Here is a 24067-nt window from a genome sequence, read left to right as displayed (position 1 = left end):
GGCAGCTGTGCCCTTCAGGCTTTGTTTGATCTCACCTTTGGACTTTGAAATGGTGGCATGGACAAACGAACAATTGATTTTCTTTCAGTTTGTGTGGCCATAATTCTGGTGGCTGGTTTTGATGGTATGGGTGAGTGTTTCCTTCCTTCCTCTGAAAATACAGTTTACAGTGGGTGGCTGGTGCTCTGGACCAAACAGGGTGGTGCCCCTTTCCTGCAAATTTGACATCAGCTTGGCTTCACTTGAGGACAGGGGGTTGGGTTTGCATGGAAACACAGGCACTGATATGGGACCTCTTACAATGAATGAGTGGCAGTGGGACTTACAGGATATGATGGTCCAGGAGGCCTGGGGGATGTGAGTTGGACAGAGGGGGGTAAGATCTTTGTAAGAAGAAGCTGTTGACTGTGTGGCTGAGTCCTACTACCAGCCCCATTTGCCTTCCTACTGCTGCGAGGACGTGTTGCATATAAGACAGCGCAGCTGTGGTCAGCAGGCCGCAGAAGATCTTTAATGTTTTCATCCTCATTAGCCCCTGCCATTTACAATATTTCCTATCCCAAGTCAGGAGGATTAACTTGTATTTGCAAAGTAGTTTAAAGATGAAAAATCACCATGCAAGTACTTACATAGGAATCTTTTTGCCAGGCAAACTTTATTGCTTTTTTTTTTTTGGCCATAGGATTACAGTATCGCTTGAGAAGGGACGGTAGTAGTTGTGATTATATTTGGACACTGACTCTTTCTTAAATATCCATTCAGTCAGTAATGGGAACTGTAAGAATGGCCTCTTCTTAACTCCCCTCTGCTTTTTATCAGGCTCAAGAAAGGGTTGGGGTGGAAGTTTCCTTCCTCTTTCCTCTTCCCTTCTTGCAGTTATATTCCTTTAACCATCTTTTATTGACTACCATCAGAGGTACCCCTCCCCATCACCTTTCTGGAGAATGAGTTTTAGTTTTCAGTTGATCTGAAATTACACTCTTATTGTTGTAATAACGGTCTTGGCTTGAATAATGTAACCATTTACATTTTAAAATATCTTTCTCTGCATATGCACCACTTTTCTGAGACCAGGAGGAACGGAAGCAAACACTGTGCATGTCACCGTATATAAATAGATCTGCTGAGAGCATAACAAAGGCTGTGTGTTAGCGCACAGCAGAGCCAAATATGCACACGAAAAACATCATAACAGATGATCAGGCCTCTCCTAGCTGTGTGAGTGCTGGACAGGGCTGCACGCTGTTAACACAGCGTTGAGGTTGGGACAGAATGATCAAGTGTTAGGAAATGCAGGGTCGAGATTCCCATAGTGACATTTAGCTCCGACCCTTGCTCTGTTAAGATCTTTGCACTAAAACTTTTTTTTTTCCCAGTTGGGCACAAGTACAATAATTGGTACTCAAAAAGCCGTGTGCCCATGGCAAGTAGCAGATATTCCCAGGTGAGGGCTTTCAGCGCTTGTAGTGCCTAAGCTTTCCTTTTGCAGTAAAACGAAGGCAGTTTTTTACTTGCAAGCAGAACTTTGCAAATGTGAGGCAGCGAAATGGGGCTCTCTTCCTGCTTTATCTGATTACAGACAGATCCAGTGCCTCTTCTGTTGCTCAGATCATAAGAAGGTGCTGTGGTAGAAATCTAGTTTTTGGAAAAGCCAGGGTGTGAGCAGTGCTGCCTGAGACCCTGCCACTGCAGCAGTTTACTACCAGGGTTGGATTGACCTAAGGCAGTGTTTCAATTCACTGATTTTAATCATGATATCAAATGAACAGGAAACCTTGATTTTGAAAATAAAAGCCTTGGTATTTTTAACATTAGTTCTTAAAGAGATTCTTGACTATAACCCTAGCATGGTGATTTGCAATGAATGAGAGCGTTATACTAAATTAGAGGTGCCTGACAAGTGGCATGGCCAGCCTGTGTGTGTGGCACGTGCGACAGATTGGGGATGGGACTGGCAATCTAGCAGCAGGTAGGACAGGGAGCAGAAGGCAGAGCAGCAGATCTAGCAGGGAGCACAGGACAGGAAGCAGAAAGAGGAGCAGCAGATCAGGGAAAGCAAGGGGAGCAGAGCAGCACTTGGGGAGAATGCAGGGCTAATTGGTGGCACGCCTGCCAAAATGGCTGGCCCCCAGTGTGCTACATCATGTTCTTTTTTTTGCTAAACAGGCGGGCATATTACATCTAAACATTTATTTAAGAAATTATGTAGCTTGCGTGCTTGCATTCAGATTCCTTTTTTTTTTACATTTTTTATCATGTAGAAAATGGAGGCTAATGCCTTTTATTTACTAGATGACTTTTATTCATGATTCATGTCAAGCTGCATTTGGATAGAAATTGGAATTCAATTTAATACAAAGCCAGCGTTTTAAAATCATCTTTATCAGTTAAAACCACTTAGCATGCTTGAAACACAAGAAATATTCTGCACGTTTTGCAAATGTTTTGCAATTATAACTAACTGATTTATTAAACAAAGGAAGCATTAGCCGGAGTTAGTGAATTGATGGATTATTCTTGGCCACTATGGACCAGATTTTCAAAGTACTTAGGTGTCTACCGGGATTTTAAAAAAAGGCTTCTAACTGGCTTATACATGATTTAAATTCATAGGGTTTTTTGTCTTCCAGTTGTTTTTGGGGCAGGGGACTGTGTTTGCACATTGACTGGAACAATGGCCCCTTGATCTTGGTTTGGCTGTGGCATTATGCGAATAATAATAATGCATTAGAATAATTCATAATGACAAGAGTAGGTGTGTGCACTAATCAGACCTGAACTTGTTTGGCTTGAAAAATAAATACCCAGCCCTACTGACCTAGCAAAACCATCTGTTTGCAAACGTCATTGTCCTTTTTCAGCTGGAACTTACTGTATTCTTACTGTTTATTCAACCAAGATTCATCCTTGCAAACTGCGGCACTTCCCAGTGGAGCTAGTGATAGCACTTTAAGCAAGACAAATGTAAGGGGGTTGAGGCAGCTGCCTGTCTTTTTTTTCCCCAATAAAAGATCCGAACATTTTTAAGAGGTAAATAGTCCTCACCTTCTATTCAGGAATAGCCTGAGAAACAAGGTGCAGGATAGCTAGGTTCTACTTTGCTGCATTAACACTGGGAAATCCTAACCACATTCTCCCTAATATGACATATGGGTTTAACATGCCAGTTTATTCTTTATTTCAAATACAGTGCATAGATCTGATAACCATGACTGGGTAACTGTCTGTACCCATTCACCAGTTCCTCCAGGCTGGTGGCTCGTCTCTCGCATGGAGCCTCCTGTTTCTCTGTGGTATGGACAGGGACTTCAAAGAGTGCGACCCACTTGGTTGAACCTCCTTGTTGCAGAGATCTTGTTGTCACAAGACCTGTCAATGCAATGTTATTTTTAAGATGAATTTGAAATAAAGGCCCCGATTCACCACTGAAATATTGGGGCATCACATGGGGTTGTAACTGCAGTGATTTGGGCCCTGAGTTTGCATGAATGATGCACAACAGAATATTGTTAAGTAATTTTAGAGGGATAATGAAAATGAAGACCAACGATGTTCTCTAGATCATGTAGTCTGACCTGTATACTACAGACCATGGTATTCTCCAGACTTCCTACAACAAACCTCACCAATCTATGTGTACACAGTATTTCAGAAAAATTAAAATGGGTGCCACAGCTAGAGGTTAGGAGAGACCTAGGATACTACCAATACAGGAGCAGGGAACTAATATAGCTGAGAGATGATCCCAGTGGGCAAAGATGGAAAAACTGCTAAAGATCCCTGCCAATCCAAATGGGAGAAAAATATATCTTGACCCAAGATCTGGTGATCTTTATGACCCGGAGCACATGAGCAAGGATTTTCAGTACCCTTGTGGAGCACTAGCTCACCCTGCTTGCTATCCTGTCTCCAGCCTGAGGTCATCTCTAATGATTCAGAGGAAGGCAAAATAACCCCAGAAGCAGAGTTATACGCTAGGGTGGGAGAAATCTCTTTGACTCCTTTCAGTTATCACTTAGTGTAACATTGGATTAATTATCTTCCTCTTAATGTGGAGCTGGAGTTATAATCACCTTCAGGGCTGCAAAGCAGGTATGGCCAGGAGTTGAGACCAATGTTATTCCAGCCAAAAGGGATGACCACAACCATTTGCCCATGCCACTGTTAACAGGCCAGAGAGCTTCTCCCCGGAGCTGGATCAGATCTTATCTTGTAAACAGAACATAAAATCACCTGAAAAGGGAGGTTGGAAGGACCTCAGGAAGTCACATCTAGCAAAGCCCCCTGCTCCAAGCAGGACGAGCCCCAACTGCGTCATCCCAGCCAAGGCTTTGTCTAGCTGGGTCTTAAAACCTCCAAGGATGGAGAGTCCACCGCCTCTCTGGGGAGCCTGCTCCAGTGCTTCTCCACCCTCCTAGTGAGACAGTTTTTCCTAATATCCAACTTAAACCTCCCTTGCTGCAACTTGAGACCATTGGATATTTGGTTTCACCTGAAAGCCTCCACATAGTGGTGGACTCACCACCTCTAAGCTGGTGTGCTGTTTTCTCTCCCACCCTGCTCTAGTTCAGAAGTACCAGAAAGAGAGAAGACAGTGTTTTCAGCAGCCATGGAGCAAGCTGAAGACTGACCAAAAGGGCGATGGGGGCTGCAGGGCAAGAGGAGCGCTCTGCGCTGTCAAGGTAGTGTGAAGTGCCACAGATGAGGCTCGTGGGTAGGAAGTAGAAAGGAAAGGGTGCTAGCTGGCCAAGGGAGGCTTTGGAGACAGGGAGCAAAATTACAAGGGGGGGTCTGAACCGGAGGGGTAGTGCGCGAGAGCTAATTCTTGCTTGAGCAAGGCAGGCAGCAGTATTTTGCATGTGCTGGGCTCTATGGAGCTAGGGCTTGGGATAAGTACATGTGTATCAAATGGAGGGACTTTCTCTCTCACTTGATCATATTTAACTTCCCTTATACTTGCACATCAAAGCTAACTACAGGGGGAGGAGAGGAATGGGGCAGGAAACCACACAGAGCCTGCTCTGTGACTGTGGGAGAAGAGTCCAAGCCACTGAGATCCACTGTGGTGCTCTTCTGCCCAGGATAGATGAAACCAGAACTGCTGATTAGAGAGAGAGAGAGAGTGAGCACACTTAAATCAATAAAACCCCACACAGCTTTTTGGGTTGCTTTTACCCATAATTCTAGGTGAAGGGCTTCCCTACTTCAGCTTTTGCTTGAGAAATCTCTGCCTTTTATTAGGGTTTTGCAACTACTGAAAAGCAGAGGGCAAATATGGGCATGCTGCATCTTTGAAGGATGAACTGGCAAGGAACCAGGACTAGAAGGGGACCCCCCAGGCCATCAAGTCCAGCCTTCTGCTTTTGCAGGCAGGCATTTACTCAAAGGTTGCTTAAAATCACACGTTTTAACCCTCCTACATGGCATGTACAAATCATGAAACCAGAGATGCCAAGAACTACGGCAGTGGTGCTTGACAAATGTCACCCTGCGGGCCAGGTGAGTGGTGTGGGGCAAATCGGCTGGCCAGATTAGGTCCTGCCCCCGGGATCTGGACCTGTGGCCCCACACTATCCCCGCATCCTGGGATCAGACCCTGGGGTCCTGCTGCCCCTGGCCGCAGGGCCATGTTCTCCAGCTTTTGGGGCTCCCCATACATCTGGAAATTTGACAGCAGGAGAGTGGTACCACTGCTTCTCTGCTGCCAAATGTCTGGACCTGTCAGGAGCCCTGCAGACCAGGTGACCGCTTTGGGGCCAGATCTGGCCTGTGGGCGCACCCCTGCTCTACCACAGTGATTCTTAGCCAGGGTGATGTGGCACCCTGGGGTGTCATGAGATCCCCGTTAGGGTGCCAGGCAATACTAGCACTGCTAGGTGTGCAAACACTTACGTGATTCCCAAAATAAACTAAGAGATTTCAAATAGGAATCCACAGTGTTAAAACCATTCTGATGTAGGTGTTCTGAGTTCTTTGCAGTAGGGGATTTGTTCTATTATTTTTCTGTGGTCAAAAAATGAGCGAAAACTAAGACCTGGTACTTTATAAGGGGTCCTTGAGTCTGAAAGGGTTGAGAGCCACTGCCCTATAGTGTGCTGCAGGTGAAAGCAGAGGAGATGAGGGCACTGCCAATTAATTGCCTTTGCAATGGGAGAGAATTCATTGCTTAATATATAAGCTCAGAAGATCTAGGAAACAGGACCATGGTGCACACTGTAGAGGAATGCAAAACCCCTCAAGTCCTTGTCTTACCTGACCTAGGGACATGTAGGGGAATTCCTTCCTAACCCCAAATTTGACACCAAGTCCAAGGAACCAACATGACTTGCAGTTCCCAGGCTGAGTTTGCCAGTGAGGAGAAAACCATCATCAGATGTGTAAACTGATCCTTTTTTTAGATCATTCAAAAATGCTTTTTCAAGTCTTTGCTTAAGGTAGAGGCCAGGGAGAGGCTTCCTGTGGAGGAGATTGAAGAATGAAAATGGGTGGATTCTCTAGGCCTTTTGGAGAAAACCTGTCTGAGATGCAAATGTTGAGTCCTGTTGAAAAAAGCCCTCGAATCAAAATTTCTGCTCTGACATGGCTTGTCCTTAGTTCTTGGAGTCAGTATGGGAGGTCAAATAACAAATCCATGGTGGTGCAGGGTTGGGGGGGGGGAGTCTATGGCAGCCGTCCCATTCAGCAAAATCTACAGAAGGGAAAAAAACCCGTGATTGTTTGGAAGGGCACGAAACCTTATTCCCCAGGAGTTCATTTAGCTTTGAAAGGAAATGGAAGTACTTAAGTGTCTGGGCCCTCACCACAATCCTATCCAATTGTATCTCAAGCTTGCAAAGCACATTTCTTCATGCCAAAAAAGGCAAAACGTCTTAGCTACCCACGGTTTGGAAGGCTGCATTGTGGTAGCTGGGATGTTTCCCTTTCTGAACTTCTGGCTTTGTTTGAAAAGCTGTGCCCATTGTGTGTCAGGGAGGCCAGGAAAAGACAATCTGTTTCACAAGCACAAGTGACCCATTTGCTTTGGCATTTTTGCCACTGGTGATCAGTGGGCTGCAGCTTTTATAGCGTTCCTTACTCTTTAGTCAGAGGGTGGAGGGGAAAAATGGAAAAGCTTCTTGCTGGAATTTTACACCCTACCATTTGGGGACATGCTGTTGGGTCTTTCTGCCACATCTTAAATTGTCTTTCCAACACTTACCGTCCTGGAGACTGATCAGTGCTGCTCATTATCAGTTGTACCCGTGTTTTACTCCAAAGCCTCCACACCCCTCATTCATCGATTTCTGCTCGACTTTAACTTAGTAATCTGTCCTGAGTGACCAAGTTAGGGCAGCACAGATGTTGGCAGTAATCATGTACCGCCTGTCTTCCATGGTAGGGCTCTGCCCGTTTATAAGGCAGACCCTAGCATTAGGGGTCTGCTGTGTTCAGTGTGGGACTGGTTGTCCTTCCTCCCCCAGGGGCAGACGTGGGACTTGATTTGCTTGCTCTGTTTTGCTTAATATTTGCAGAAATTTGTGTGCAAGATTCTGAATGAGAATCAACATCCCTTCATTGGTTAACAGTGGAATAGAGCTGAAATACTAGCAGACATTTCCCCCAGAAATCGTGAAACCGCGCACCAGGGAGACGATAGCCTCTGACTCCTGCTAGCTGTCTGTGTCCTCCTTCAAAAGGAAATCTGAAACTGCTCATTCAGTACCTTATTACTAGCTCTTCTTTGTATTTTGTGCCTATAAATTAAATTTGGGGTAACTGTAATAATCTGAGCATGGCATAATAATAGATAAGCACTCTCGTGCAAGGTAATTTATTTGCCTGAAATGGCTGTGTATAATTGGATCCCTACATGTTGGCAATCACCCTGTTTTAATTATTTCCATTAGCAAACATTTGTGGTGTTTAGCATTTTCCCTTTTCAAATAAAAAAAAAAGATTTCTGGGCTATCATCTTTAACATCTTGCAGAGAGATCTTAAAGGGTGATATTTCAGTAACCTGTAATATTCCTGGCAGTATTTACCTTCTGGCTAAATTCAATATGAACAAAATGGACAAGGGCAAATACCTTCACCTATTCAGGTCATTTTTTTCATAAGAAAAATAAAACGTAGCGGTGGAAAAGGCCTGTTAGATTATCTTGTCCAATTCTGGCGTTCTTCACAGCAGCTGGGCAGAATTCTACTTGTCCAGGGTGAGAGAAAGATCATTCACTTCTTTATTACTTTTGTGCTTGTGGAAAAGAATGCATGAACTTCTGTGGGGCCTAGCAGGTTTTATTGACCCATTCCCCAGGAAGATCTTTAATCCCTATTGCTTTGTCTGGTCTTTTTTTTCATTACTTGTGAATAAAATCCCACCGTTAGAACTGTTCAACCTAAATTCTTAATTTTCCTCCATTAGTTCTAGTTTTTCAAAACCATCTCCACGTTTTGGAATAGTACCTCAGACTACCTTTAACAGTTTCTTTTTGACCTTGGTATTCACCCCCTTAAAATACTTACAAAATTCAACTTGCAATATTCTTCTTGTATGCTGGGAAATGTTTGTCCTTAAAATTCAGAGAACTTTAATCTCTTTAAAGGCAACCCACGTCCTTGTGTCCTGGCAAAAGAGCCGAAAAGGGGGTGAATGGGTATAAGTATACTATTTTTAATAACTTTTAAAAATGAGAAAAGAACTAGGTAGGGGTGAGCAAAATGTGGCCTGGGGGCCAGGTGCAGCCCCACCAGCCATTCTATCCAGCCCGCGGGGCCCCTAAAAAATTTAGAAAATTAATATTTATCTGCCCCTGGCTGCCTATCATGTGGCCTGTGATGGCTTGCCAAACTCAGTAAATGGCCCTCCGCCCAAAATAATTGCCCACCTCTGAACTAGAGTAAATGGGTAGAGCTTCTGGGTATGGTGCTGTTTGGGTTCGAGATAAATAACAGCAGAATTTCAATAACAATGAAAATGTAACAAGGAAACATGCAATCAGGACTCATAGTAGAGATGATATCTTTTATTAGACCAACAAGATTTGTGCAAAAAATTTCAAATTTTTTTTTGCAAAAATCTTGTTGGTCTAATAAAAGATATCATCTCTATTATGAGTCCTGATTGCCTTTTTCCTCTAGACCAATACGGCTATGACCTGGATACTTGACACAAGGAAACAAGGAATCTTTTTACCTCCATGCTTGTGGTCAGCCAGGTGGAGGGTGAGAGAAGATTTTTTTCTGAACTTTGTTAGTCTTGAACCACCACCACTGCTTTTGGAGCAATAAGCAAATCCTGAAATGATTTGGAAATACTTTGTGTATAACAACTACAAGCAGTTCTCAGACTTAGGACACAATTGGTTCCTGAAAAACCATGTCTTAAATTGAAATGTTGTAACTTGGAACTGATTTTCCCACAGGAAGCAGTGTTATAAATGGGGGATTGGTTCCTGAACCAAGGCCCGATACCCTATTTTCACCAAAAATAACCCAGAATTTTGTACTCAATCAATTATAGATGAGTAATATAGCTACAATAATGTATTTATATTGTAAATAGCAATCATATTGATCTGGAAGGACTTCTTTGAGGTGACTTTACTGGAGTTTTTGAAGGGTTCTTGGCTGGAGTCTTCTCAGGAGTCTTGGCTGCAGGTTTTTCTGGACTCTTGTCTGCTTTTTTAAAGAAAGTGTCCAAGGACTTTTGGACAGATGTTCTCCAGGGAGATGAGTGATGCAGCGAACTTGTTTGCTGGTGGGGTGTAGTGTCATCAAGCGTTGGAAAGTTGAAACTGAGGTCAAAGTCGAAACAGGGTGTCAGTTTATAAACGTTGTAAGTGCAAAATGTGGTAACTCGAAATGCTGTAAGTCGAGGACTGCCTGTATGCTGCCTTGCTTATCTATCATTCTTTTACATTGGCCATTCAGATGGCCCATATTTCTAGGTAATAATAGTTTGTTAATTGTTTATCTTCTCTTCCTTGGAAGAGAAGCTAATGAAATGGGCCATATGTATCATTTTTATTCTCCACACCAACCTGAGTTATATACTCACTTCTTTCAGCAACTCCGAACACTTCTCTATCATGGGAAATGGTGGCAGCTCCGTTGTTTAACATATGGCGTTAGACTGGTGTGACGCACTAAAGAGGATCCTATACCTGAACGGTAGTGGACTGGGTGCTCAGATCTCTTTAGTTTCTTTAACCAGTATGATTTTATTGAGTGATCTAGCCATAGAAGAAGTTCCCTGTTTTGTGTGTGGAGTAAAGGAGTATTGGAGATGGCTGAGAGGAGTAGTTTCCTTGAAGGTTAGGTAAGGAGCTCTACGAAGGGAAAAATACTTAGTTGGATTTGAATATGCAGAACGAAGTCTGAAACAACAGAGAAGTTCTTTTTTTAAATTAGTTGTAATTCTTAATGCTTTCATATATAAAGTATTCTAGTATTATCAGTGGTCGTTTCTTTCATATTGGCTTTAAATTAATAAGTTAAGCTTGAGTTAAATAACAAAAGTTTGCCTGTCTTTTTTTAACCCAAATTCATAATTTTAGATAAAATGTTTTAAAACGGGGGGGGTGGGGGGGGGGGGGGGGGGGGGGGCAACCTTTTTGGCAGGTGCGCCACAAATTATCCCTACTTTCTCCCCAAGTGCCACTCTGATTTCCTTTCCCTGCCCAGCCTGCTGTTCTGCTTCCTGCCTTATACGCTCTGCTGCTCTGCTTTCTGCTCCCTGCTGTCTTTGCCACTGTATTGCTTGTCCCCTGCCTGATCTGCCTCATGCCACACCCAAGCCAGTTGTGGGATTGATGCTACAGGTTGGCCCTCCCTAATCTAAAAGACTCCATATCAACAGATGTCCTTCCAAACACACGTACGCACACACTTACTACATTTCATAGATTTCATAGCTATTAGGGGCTGGAGGGGACCTCGGGAGATCATCAAGTCCAGTCCCCCTGCCAGAGGCAGGAAGTCTCCAGAGATCAGATGCTCCCAGCAAGATAAGCATCCAAATGCCTTTTGAATGAGTCCAGAGTAGTCTGTTCTAGATCTTGGACACTCAGACTGTAAAGTTTTTTTCCTTGTATTGAGTCTGAATCGGCCTTCTAGAAGTTTGTGGCTTTTAGACCTAGTTATCCCTTGGGGAGCCCTGGTGAACAACTGTTCTCCTGGGTCCTGATGCACCTCCCCTTATATACTTACAGGCAGCCACCAAGTCCCCCCTGAGCCTTCTCTTCTCCAGGATGAAGAGTCCCATGTCCTTCAGCCTCTCCTCATAAGCATGAGTCTGAATCGGCTCTCTTGGTCTTTGATTGTACAGGTAGCTCTCCTCTGGACTCTCTCTCTCTTTCAATAAAAGAATATAAACAGTCCCAAGCAGCAGCCCGTTATTTTCTTCCACACATAATTTACTGACTGGTGCTGTTACCAGTACCAGTAACCCCAATGAACTTTCCTACGTGGCACCCACAGAATCGTAGAAAATGAGGGTGGAAGGGACCTCAGGAGGTCACAATTAGTCCAACCCCCTGCTCAAAGCAGGACCAGCCCCGACTAGATCAACCCAGCCAAGGCTTTGTCTAGCCAGGTCTTCAAAACCTCCAAGGATGTAGAGTCCACAACCTCTTTGGGTAACCTGTTCCAGTGTTTTACTACCCCCCTAGTGAGAGTTTTTCCTAATATCCAACGTCAACTTCCCTTGCTGCAACAGGAGCCCATTGCTCCTTGTCCTGTCATCTGCCCCACTGAGAACAGTTCAGCTCCATCTTCTTTGCAACCCCCCTGCAGGGAGTTGAAGGCTGCTATTCAATCCCCCTTGGTCTTCTCTTCTGCAGACTAAATCAGTCCAGTTCCCTCAGCCTCTCTTCATCAGTCACGGGCTCCAGCCTCCAAACCATTTTCATTGCCCTCCACTGGACTGTCTCTAACTTGTCTGCATCCTTGCCCCATTCTCATCCCACTGGCCATATATCTACTCAAACACCTGGGCTTTTCAGCACCTAGGTGTGTTCACTGTTCAAAATGAAGTGTGGTCACGTGGCTGACTGCAATGGGAAGGGCCATACTTAGCACCAGTCCCGTCACAGGGGTAGTTGGTTTTCATATGATCTAAATGGTCGGGCATATTACATGCTTTCTCTTTTTCTCCGGTGGATGTGAGGTATGTGTCTGTAAGCCATACCATGTTCAGGCTTGCAACAAATTAATTCCTTTTGCAAAAAGCACTGAAGTTACACTGCTCTTTTGCCAGTTTGGCACAGGAAATCTGCTGGGATCTCAAGTGTAATACTCTGTCAGTGAAGTCTCCTGTCCTTTTTTTTTTTAGATTCAGCATGCCATTCTGACGGGCAAAACAGCTTTTTTTTTATTATTTAAATGAGCTACTTTGTTGCATGGAGTTACTAATTTGATACGGGTTCAGTGCGTTTCTGTACACGTGGGAGTAAAAGGACTCTTTTGCCAGTTTGGAGCTGGTGGTTTCTCTCTTTCCTCACGTGACTTACGGATTGGAGTGACCTGGAGGATCTCCAGCACTTTGCTCCTGTCCAGCTGGTGCATCTGCCGTCCTCCTAGCCCTTCGCTTCTTATTTTTAAGTCCCTTCTTGCTCTCCACAGCAGCTGTTGCAATTATTTTTGGCCACGTTAGTCATTTAAGGAAAAAGAAAATGGGTGGGAAGAACACTGCAGAGGAAGGAAGTGCTTAGAGTACCGGCCCAAATGTTCGTGGTGACGATGGCCAGCTTGGCTCTTCTGTCTGTCTCTGTCTGCTCTCCCCTTAAATGGGGCAGGATTGCAGTCTGCCAGTGGTGGGGGGTGATATCAAAGCCCTCCTAGTTATGTTGCTCTCTGGATTGTCATCTTGTAGCCATCTTAGGCCTTGTGAACAGGTCGAGCTTTGAGCACACGTGCAGTGCTGCTGGCTGCAAGCGAGTTTGGGAGTCTCAAACAGAGCCTTGGCCTGAATCGGCAAAGCAGAGCGTGAGAAGTCGGTAGGGCCTTTGAATCGGCTGCATTGACATCCTTGTTTCCCTCCTTACATCTGCCCTCCAGACTGTGTAAACTTTTTCCTTTCATCAGCGTATGCACTGGGCACCTCTCCTCTTGTCCGCCAGGTTTGGAGCCAGGCTACAGAAAGAAGACTGATACACATGTTCTGGATTCTCTCCAGTATTTTTTTTTCCTGCCTCCTTTCAAAAGGCAGCAAGAGCTCTGGATCTGGAAACGGATAAAAGTCAAGAGGATCAGCCCCCAAAGGATAAGGCTTCAGAGAGTTCCCTGGGCTCTAGAAACGGTATGAAATGGTGAGTAAAATCCTTTGCATCATAAGCAGGCATGGTTCTTTGGGTAGATGTGATATCAAAGATCTTGGCCTGCCTGTGTGCTTAGAGCGACACGGCCCCAACCAAAACCCAGTTTGCATCATAAGAGTGTTTGCTACATGCCTAGACCAGAAGCTGTCACATAAAGAAAGCAAGGTAGCAGTGCAGAAAGAAATCACGATCCTTTTTGCTATATTTCAGCACTGGTGAGGTCACATATGGAGTCATGTGTCCAGGTTTGAGCCCCCCACTGCAGAAAGCATGTGGGCATGTTGGAAAGAGTCCAGTGGAGGGCAATGAAAATGGTTTGAGAACATGATTTGTGAGGAGAGGCTGGGGGAACTGGGTTTATCAAGTCTGGAGAAGAGCAGACTGAGCAGGGATTTGATAGCAGCCTTCATCTCCCTGCAGGGGTCTGCAAAGAAGATGGAGCTGGATTGTTCTCAGTGGGGGGCAGATGACAGGACAAGGAGCAATGGGCTCAAGTTGCAGCAAGGGAAGTTGAGGTTAGATATTAGGAAAAACTTTCTTACTTGGAAGTTAGTAAAGCACTGGAACAGGTTACCCAGAGAGATTGTGGACTCTCCATCCTTGGAGGTTTTGAGGACCTGGCTGGATAAAGCCTTGGTTGGGATGATCTAGTTGGGGCTGGTCCTGCTTTAAGCAGGGGGTTGGACTAGGTGTGACCTCCCGAGGTCCCTTTCACCCCTCATTTTCTATGATTCTGTGCTTTTCTAGGTAAAACACAGTTTTCCTCTTTATGTGAGACACTGCGTCAAGTTATTGAGTCCTTGGGCTCTGCCTACAAGGCCAGCTCTTGTTGTCCACGTACCTAGAATTTCTCACAGGCACCATTATAGTCTCCTCCTGTTAAAATAAAGCTTTGACGTAATCCTCCTTCAGGTCCCTCTTTAAAACTCATCTTTCCTGTAGTGGTCTGTATCCAGTTCTTTCTCAGAGGCAAGGAAGAGCATTTTGTGCCTGAAACCTTGTCTAACATCTCACCCAACTATCTAGTTAATCCAGTAAAAATATTACCAAACAACTCTTGCTTCCGTAAAACACGTGATGTGGCTGCTGTTCATTTTGTGAATTGTTACTATTGTATTGTTTCTTTGCTTTCCTTTTCTCTCTCCCTGAATGAGTTCATTTCGTGGGTGTTTTGTGTCTTGGCATATGCCAAGTCTGGGAAATCTTTGGAGCCATAATGTGCAATGGGGCCCTGATCCAGTATAAATAATAGATGACTGCATTCTGGAAGCACTAATCCCCATTAAGAATGTCACTGTCCAGCAGCTCGTGCGCTAAAAGAATTGTTAGACAGGAACTACTCACCAGAATGAGCTCCCACATTTAAAATATAAAGGGCAGAGACACTTGAACACCGGTAGAGCCCACTTCACAGAGCAACCTCTCCCTTTCTGTCCTCACAATCTTTCCTTGTGCTCAAAGGGAATTCAGAAAACACTCCTAGGTGAGGGGCCTGGGAATAGAAATGTATAAGCCCATTGGACAGTAAAAAATCTGGACTCAATACAGACAGCCACTTTATGGCTCATTACAACCTAACAAATGCTGTTATTAATCTCCCTGCACATCACAGGTACTTCCCTTTGCCTTCTCAAATGGTCTCACTCTTCCACTAACTAGATTGCCTATTCTTACGTACCTTTTTGGCTTAGAACAGCTCCTGATAACACCTCTTCACGTCTAGTTCACGTCTAGCCTCCTCCATCCCTCCATGTAGACTTTGCAATTAAATGGAGTGTTTTCTCTGCTGTTTAGTTCAGTCTGTCTGCCTCTTTTTTTTACACCTGAGGAAGGGCACTTGATGCCTAAAAGCTTGTCCAACAGCTTGCCTGACTATACAGTTGGTCCAATAGACGATATTACAAAACATCCTTGCCTCTGGACTTTTGGCAGTGATGATGACGACTGAATACCCTGGTCTGAAAGTGTATTTAAAGTAAGTGTTAGTAAAGGGGAAATTCAGAGTTTCAGTTGCTCTGGCCTGTTCTTGAGAGTCACCAACCAGGTGTGGCTAAAGACCAAGAAGTCGCCTTTGATGCATCTGTCCTGTAGGGTTATTGCAATTTAAGGCCACTGTATAGTCTTTAGAATTTAGTCTCTTCCTTTCTTTAGTGTTTTTAATGATGGGTAGAGCTGGATGTGATCCAAGACTTGATGTTTTGTATGAACTAGCTCATTTTCATCCTGAGTTAAAACTAAACTAAAAAGAAGCTTTGTAAAATGCCACTCGCGCTTCTCCAGAAAACATAGTGGGTTCATAGTGGGTCCTTTCCCAACCAAATCCATTGCATTTGCTTATGACTGTGTTTACCGGGCTCACTTTTCACTCTGCTTATGAAAGAATTGCTGTCCCTGTGCTTTAGTAGTTTACTGGCTGAGAGCATAATTAAAATGTTTGTTTGAAAAGCATTTAATTACAATCCTTTCTGTAGGCACACTCAGAGATTCAGTGGTGATATTTCATCTATCACCTGGCATCGGATCATCCAGAAATGATTTGCAGAGATGAGCAGTGGTTATCCCCATTTTTTGCATGATGAACTGAGGCAGAGAGAGGGCAAGTTTCAACAGATCAGTGAATGAGCTGGGATTGAGCCCAGTTTTTATAGGGCACTGGCAGACATGCAGCCCTTGCTCTAACTCGTGGTGCTTTACATGAAGCACCGTGAGTTACAGTGCCCCCCACCCATGACCCAACAGACATTTGCCTATTGGCTCAGGGGAGGGGAAACGGGATCGAGCTGCACTTTGGAGCCGATGGAGCCTACCTGCAGCCTCTCTCTCCTAGCCCAGCTTGCTTCCTGTCTGTCCCAGCTCCAATGTTGTGTGCAGGAAGCGAGGGGAAGCAAGCTGGGGTTTGCCCAGCCTGAGCTGGAGGGGGTTGTTTGGGTGAGGGCACAAGGGGCTCCAATCAATCCCTCTTCCAGCTCAGGCCAGGCAAGCCCCAACCTGCAGCTCGCTCCCCTTCTCCTCTCTCCCTTCCCTTTCTGCATACGGCATGAGGGGGCCGGGTTGGGCTGCATAAGCCAAGCCCCGATCTCCCCATAAATTGACCCCAGGGAACAGAAGTTCTCCAAGGCTCTGTGAGCACCTTCATCTGACCCCTCATTTGATGATCGTTAATTTGTCACCTTACTGGCCACTTTTAAAGCGCTCTGCACCCATGCACGTGTGTTGCAGCATGGCTGTAGAGCACTTTCAGGGGGCCGATCGAGTGACAAATGTAACTTCTGTTTGCACCCTTACTTCTTTTCATTTGCTTTAACCTTCCTGTACATATTGTTTCTATGGACAATAACTGAGGGGACTGCATTTAGAACTTACCTAACTTAGAAAGTCTAGAAAATAGCTCTAATAACCTTCTCTTTTTTTTTAAAACTATTTTTAATAATACAGATACCGATACTATATATCTAACTATAATAATATAGAAGGGGACAAAGTTTGAAACCTAATTTTAAAGCACAGAAAGAAAAGCTCTAAGTGATGATGTTGAACTGGTGAATGATACAAGCTGGTGTTAAAAGCTTACAAAATAAAGCCCCGCCAAGTGTCCCAGGAAGGCTTTTCCAATTCTGCATGGAAAGCTATCATAAATTTTTCTTGTAACCCCTGTTGCAAGCCAGGGAGACTTGAAAAGTGAACTTTTCTTTATCGGCAGAGCAAAGGTATTAGCAGGGCAACGTCCTGGTATTACCCTGATCTCAAAGTTTATTTTAATTGCGATCAGTATAGAAATGTGAATTTGAGTTAGGAGAGTTACGGTAAGGAGACGTCAACAAAAGCCTCTTTTCCTTTTTGTGTGTATGAAATGCAAAACATTACATGCATTGATGCACTCTCAAGCTGGTGGAGTTTTTTTTTAGCATCAGATAAACTGATGCAAGCAAAAATATACAGTATTGATTTTTTTTTTCTGTGGTTTTTGAAAGGCTGTTAATGCAGCAAGTACCCAAGAGCACTCGTATGTCTGTCTGCACAGTAATCTCTAATAAATTGACTTTTTTAAAACCATTTTTAGTGTGTAGTTTCAGTGACTTGATTTGTGGAAGAGATGATATCTCATGGCATGTAATTACTCATTTTTGGGTTGTATAAAAGGTTGGAGGATGAATTCTTATGCATTATCTGTAACACTCAGCACCCCTCCTTTTACTCTCACAAGTTCTGCTGTATGCCTTCCTCCTCCTTGTTGGCTATAGAAGATTGAGAGACAAATTTCTTATTTTGGGAAACAAAATATATACAGCAAACCCATATAGCTTTTAGTCCTGATGCAGGATATTACCATAAAAGCAGCGACTTACATTCCAGAGACTAGCTATTTTTCCCCCCTATGGTTACTAGACAGTATAGCAGTTTAATACTCATAGTATACAGTGTTTTGGGGGGTTTTTTGCTTTTTGTTTGCTTATATTTCCCTGAAATGTAGCTAGTGTTCATATTCTCGGTACATTATTTTTCTCTGTCTTTTGCTGCTGGTATCTGTTGTTAGTGGGTTTTCAGCTCCATATCTCAAAACCTTGGGTTTTTTTCTCATGCATGCCAGATTTCTCATGAAATCTCTGTACATTTTCACACTAGACTGCCCCACCTAATAAATTAAGTCAAGGAGGAAGTATAGGAAGGCAGATCTGTAGATAGATCTAAAGCAGTGGTTCTCCAACTTTATAGCCTCAAGGCACCTCTCCGCAAGTTTTCAGGGTTTAGCGGCACCCCATTTCAAAACCTAAAATAAACATAGTTCTGGTTGTAGCTGTGTCGATCTAAGCACATAGGCAGACAAGTTTTTTTGGGTAAATCCAGTATCTTTTATTAGACCAACTCAAATAGAAGCTAGAGAGACTGCAGACCTAAGTAGAAAAAAGAGGAAAGGTGTAGGAGTGGCAACATCCTATGTATACAGTGCATATGCATAGTAATAATTGGTCTAATAAAAGAGATCAGATTTACCCAAAGAACCTTGTCTGCCTATATAAACATAGTACGCATATTATTAATATAAAGAGTGTTTCATTAATGTGTGATTAATTACATGCCTTACTATATTATGATACAATATAAATGTAATATAGTCAACTCTTTGGTCTGCTTCTCCTGGTGCCTGGCCCCATGCACGTTTGTTCCTGGTATGCCACCTGGACTCCCTATACATGAGTCCAGGGCACCACTGGGGACGGTTTCTGGCCTTAGTCACCCCAGAATGATCCCTGCTGAACTCCAACCCTGGGAGCAAAATGGACAGAGCCTGGGGACACCCGGCTGGCAGGGGTAAGACACCGGGCTGCGCACAAGTGGCACAGGGAAGTCGCTGAGGTGGGCAGAGGGGCAGGGGGGAACAGCAGAGCACACAAGGCTCATGCGTGGGGAGAAGGACTCCGTCCCCAGCCCCCATCTGTACCTGTGAGGGCAAGCACAGCCCCTGCCGCCATGGCTGCTTCTCCCGGCACTCACCTGCTGGGTATCAGGGCTGCCTGCCTCTGTGGCTCCTCCCCGCATCCCTGGGAGCAAGCAAGAAGCTGGGGCATGAGCTGGGCTGAAAAGCACATCTCTGCATTTGTGTCTCCTCACTCATCCATTTGCAGCAGAGCAAGCTGCTCGGAGCTGGGGGTGTCAGAACGTGGAAGTGGACAGCCCTGGTGCTCCTTGTCTGCGGGCGTGGGGAGGAGGGAGTGCCCACTTATCTCATTGCACAGGGGTTGAGCACAGTGGCACCCCTGAAGGGGACTCATGATGACTTGGTTGAGAATCTCTGGTCTAAAGACTTCAAGATTGCTTTGACAGCTGAGAGGGCATGGGCAGGGGATCTGGGAAGAGAGATCAGCGGTGGTTTGTTGTGCTGCTCTTCAGCAATGTCTTTTACCCTCTCTGCTGGGCTGGTGCCAACCCAGTGTTTCTTTGCATGCTCCCGGACAGCTTGAGCATCCCCTTCCACCTTATGCCATGAGTGATGCTGCTGTCACCGTCTCTCCTCATCCCTGTCTCTCCTGTTTTCTAGCAAAGTCCTCCAAAATCACTCTGGTGCTTCTTGCCCAAGTTGTCTGTCATCCTGGAGACAGGAGCAGTATCACAGCGTCAACATTGCAGTCTCTGGAGAAGGAAGCACAGCGCTCTGTGGAAAGGCAGAGTTGAGAGTTGCCATGAAAGCAGCAGTGGTCCGCAGAGTCCCAGAAGCTGTCTAATTCTGATGGGCTAAAAGTCTTAAAGAAAATAAATGCACATGAGTGTAAAGGCTGTGGTCACAGCAAAATGCACTGGGGCCCGGCCCCTGCCCTTTGTGTATACTGCTACTTATGATACTGTGAAGCTGGTCTCATGTTCCTCTTTTGTATTCCTGAATCCAGAATGAGCCAAGGCTCAGTGTACAGGATGCCAAAAGCACCTTTAGATCACAAGCACCCATTTTCAGATAAAAAGCTCAAGGAAATAGTCATCAAGGAGGTGACGGATGTGTGTTATTTCAGGAAAAGAAGGAAAAAACAAAACAGTTCCAGACTCAGAATTATTGGGACTTTAACTCTTGGATCCACAAGCAGACCTTCCACTGTCCTAAATCTGGGTATTATGATATTACTTGGGAACAATTTTTTTTCTTCTAGTTGAGGAGCAGACAACTTCTTTGTCACTAGCTTGCAAACATCAGTAAAGCTTTGCCAACCCTGATCATCACCACCCCTTGTAAGGCAGAATGATAAGGAGAAATATTTCTCCAGTGGCTGGGCCACTGAAGATGACCAATGAGCCTTCAAAATACTGTATTGTCCTGGGTATACTATGCACCTGTGTATATGAGGATACCTGAGAGCACTTATCCTTAATGTCCACATCCCCTGCTTTTTCTTACTGAGGTCAGCTGCGACATGGGATATGATGCAGACCCAGGACAGCCAGTTTCCTGGGTGCCCAAGTCAAAGAACGGACCTCCTGTCTCTCTCTCTGTCCCCCTCCCTCCAGCTGGTTCCTTCCAGCCCTCCGACCCTCTTCTATGTTGAGGGCTTTAGAGGAAGTCTCAATTTCCCCTTCCAAAATAGTCAGCGAGATGATGTGCAGAAAACTCTTTTCATCTGAAAAGGGCTTCTGTGGGACCTGTCATGCAAGATATTTAGACCTAAATGAAGATGGAAATCCTGCTACCTATCAGCGATGTTGTTGTGCGTGCGTTGGCCAAGTTACACAGACATGTTGGATCACATTGCCAAATGGGAAAGCTACCAGTTAGCAATATTAGGTTAGAAAAAGACCTGGTTTTCTTTTTTTGGTGAAGGCTGTTTTATTTGTTTTGGTCTAATATTGCTCTGAATAGCACGTTAAAATAAAAGGAAGTCTGGGGTTGTCCTCGTTTAACGTCTTCAGAATAGATGTACGCTGGAATTAGTTGAAGACCAAAGGCAAATTGTACCTCGTGTGTCCTTTTTTGCTCATTTTCTATTTGGAATCAGATAATTGCCACGTTTTCATCCTTCTACTTTTGGCAGGTCCTGAATTGAATTTCTGGAGGTCTTCTTGTATCTTAATCAAGAAGAAGCGTTAGTTGTGTGATTTTTCGTCAGTTTTCCTCTCATTAAATTGCTGCCTCTTCTCCGTTGCCTGTTGCCTGTGCTCTTCTTTTATCTTCACGTGAACCCCTCCTCTTCCCTGGATCCTCGCCTGTATCGTTGTCTTCGGCTCGTTGTGTTTTTTGTGTATTAGTAGCAATGCCTCTCTCTCTCCTTTCCCGTTTAGATAGCTCTCCATGCAGTATTGGTTCACCTACATTCAGTGACATCTGCATTGGAGGAAGTGCCATTGCATTTAGACTTCATTTTGCACTTGAGTTGCTTCACTGGGACACAGCTAAGTCGTGTGTGCGGGTAGAGGGGTTATTGTTCTCTCAAAATAGCCATATGTCAGCAGGCATCCCCTCTAGAGTTTCCAGGATGATGGCAATAGTAATTTTGTATATGATTTTTCCCCCCCTTTTTAATTTTCCACTTGGAATGTTGTATTAAAACATTATGATTCGCATCTCTCTGAATTAAACCCAGCACTCGCTGCAGAGGTGCCAAGTTTAAGTCTGTAGGGGAGGTGGTAAACAAAACACATTTCCTTTCTGCAGGCGGATCCTCCCTCCCTCTGGAGCGCAGGAAATCATTGCCGCTCAGAGCGTGCGGGGAGAGGGGGAAGAGTTGAACAGCATGGGGGACTTTTTGTTCCCGGTCACTTGGGGTTTTCAGCATTTACTGAAATGCTGATTTTTTTTATTTTATTTTATTTTTTTTACACCACTGCTCAGGAGGTAATGGCTTCCACGGGAGAGACCGGAACATTTGTATGCTAGGCTTTTTATTGTGATGGGCTTTTAGTAGGTCAAGGAAATGCACATGGGGGGCTTTTAAAGTGGGCTATGAAATCATTTTGCTTAGCTTTGTTTTATCACTTCTTAAATAAAGACTCTTTCCCCTCAGGTTGCAGCTTTCAAAGCAGTTGAAGCAGAACAATAATGGCAGCGTTTTTGCCAGCGCCAGCTAATTTCAGATATAGCATTAAGTATATTTAATCCACAGTTGCACAGAGGTGTTAGTTATGGCCATTTTTCCTCCTGGCTTGGTACTAATAATACAGAGATGCTAGCATTAAAAGAGGAGGAGAAGCAATTCACAGAAGTGGAGTATACTTTTTGTTTCAGTAGGTTGGCCATTGCTGCATCTGTCTGCAAAATCCTTGATAAAGGTCTCTTTCCCCAGACAGTCCAACAAGACTTTCTAGATTCTCTACAGATGCTCTCTGCTGTCCAGAATAACCATTTTCCTAAAAGCTGTTATTCCCTTTTTCTTGCACCCAGTCAGGCTTCTGCCCCTTAATACTTTTCTGGATAAAATGGTTGAAGTAGCAGTGACTGTCCTAGAAAGGTCTGTCATGGCACTTGCGCTTGTACTTTTTGGAGGTGAGCTCTGTATTGTTCACAGAATGTATCCAGCTAAACCAGTCTGTAGGCAAGCGCTTGTGTGTTGCTGGCTGGATTTGCTGCTGGACCCAAGGCTGGTTAACCTTATACCTCTTGCTTGGTTTCGCCAGACCACACTTCTCTTCTGACAGCTCCCTTTCATTTCTTCCACGCAATCTAGAAAGAGTCTTCTTTCATCTTGCCCTGTTTCTATCAGGTGTGTTCAATGTTTAGCAGTCTCCTCCCCACCCCTACAAAAAACACCCTTTCCGATTCCTTGCTTTCTTAAGGCAATAGGGCATGAATGCTTCTGCTTTCTTCATTTCGCACTGGTTTCTACCTGCCAAGTGTGTTAAATTGGTATCTTCTTAAGGCAGAGACCTACTAACTGTTTGAGATGCTATGGTAGGCATAGAATCACAGAATCAGTGAGTCGGGAGGGACCTGGACAGATCATCGAGTCCGCCCCCCTGCCATGGGCAGGAAGGAGCACTGGGGTGGGAGGGGTCATAAGACCCCAGCCAGGTGCCTGCCCAGTCTCCTCTTGAAGCTCCCCAGGGAAGTTGAGAGCACCACCTCTCCAGGGAGCCTATTCCAGGCTCTGGCCACCCTCACAGTGAAGTCGTTCTTCCTAATATCTAACCTAAACCTCTCCTCCCTCGGCTTGTGGCCATTGTTCCTGGTGACTCCAGGGGGGGCCCTGGGGAACAGACTTTCCCCGAGTCCCTGCTGCTGGCCCCTGATAAGGTTGTAGGCAGCCACGAGATCCCCCCTCAGTCTCCTCTTGCGGAGACTGAAGAGATTCGGGTGCCTCAGCCTCTTCTCATAGGGCTGGACACGGAGGCCCCCGACCATACGAGTGGCCTCCTCTGGACCCTCTCCAGGTTCCTCACGTCCCTCCTGAAGTGCGGCGCCCAGAGCTGGACACAGGACTCCAGCTGCGGCCTGACCAGCGCCGCACAGAGGGGGACCAAGACCTCTCTGGACCGGTCAATGATGCCCCCGTTGATGCAGGACAGGCTGCGGTTGGCTCTGCCTAGTGCTTCGTTGCATTGGCGACTCATATTCATCCTGGAGTCAATCCTGACTCCAAGATCCCTCTCTGCCTCTGTGCTGCCAAGAGGGGCAGCCCCTAACCTATAACCATAATGCTGGATCCCTCTCCCCAGGTGCAGCACTCTGCACTTGTCCTTATTGAACCGCATCCTGTTCAGATCCGCCCACTTCTCCAACCTATCCAGGTTGGTCCCTGCCTGCCAGGCGGTCCCTGCCTGCCGGTGCATTCACTTTACCCCCCAGCTTGGTGTCACCAGCGAACTTGAACAGGGTGCTCTCCACACCCTCGTCCAGGTTGCTGATGAAGATGTTGAACAGCACCGGGCCAAGGACTGAGCCCTGGGGGACTCTGCTGCCCGCACCCTCCCGGGTCATAGAACCATAGAATCATAGAAGTCGGGTCAGGAGGGACCTTGTAGATCCTCAAGTCCGACCCCCTGCCTGGGCAGGAGAAAAACTGGGCTCAAATGACTCCAGCCAGGTAGGCATCAAGCCTCTTTTTAAAGACCCCCAAGGTAGGAGCCAGCACCACTTCCCTTGGAAGTTGGCTCCAGATCCTAGCTGCCCTGCCAGTGAAGTAGTTCTTACGGACGTCTAATTTAAACCTCCTTTCCAACAACTTGTGGCCATTATTCCTTGTTATGCCAGGGGTGCTCGGGGAAACAAGGTCTCTCCCAAACCCTTCTGGTCCCCCCAGTGAGTTTATAGACGGTCACCAGGTCCCCCCCCCAGCCTTCTCTTGTGAAGGCTGAA

The 24067-nt window shown here is 45.2% G+C and overlaps 1 protein-coding gene across 5 annotated transcripts in view; it reads left to right on the top strand.

Annotated features, from left to right (window-relative positions):
* Nucleotides 1-24067, top strand: part of FAM168A (family with sequence similarity 168 member A) — a 343456-nt gene that overhangs the window by 36292 nt on the left and 283097 nt on the right. For 3 of the 5 annotated variants that reach the window (XM_090030790.1, XM_090030783.1, XM_090030786.1), the window contains exon 2: nucleotides 13099-13287. The exons of the other annotated variants lie outside the window; for them this stretch is intronic. In XM_090030790.1, coding sequence (XP_089886916.1) covers nucleotides 13285-13287 — 3 coding nt within the window. In that variant the 5' untranslated portion in view covers nucleotides 13099-13284. The remainder of the gene's footprint in view (nucleotides 1-13098; nucleotides 13288-24067) is intronic. 5 annotated transcript variants of the gene reach the window in all.

This window comes from Crocodylus siamensis, chromosome 1, assembly GCF_052110815.1.
Source record: "Crocodylus siamensis isolate JL-2025a chromosome 1, ASM5211081v1, whole genome shotgun sequence".
In the NCBI taxonomy this organism is placed as follows: Eukaryota; Metazoa; Chordata; order Crocodylia; family Crocodylidae; genus Crocodylus; species Crocodylus siamensis.
Note: the sequence above shows the minus strand (reverse complement) of the source record. Positions and strands in the feature narration are given on the sequence as shown.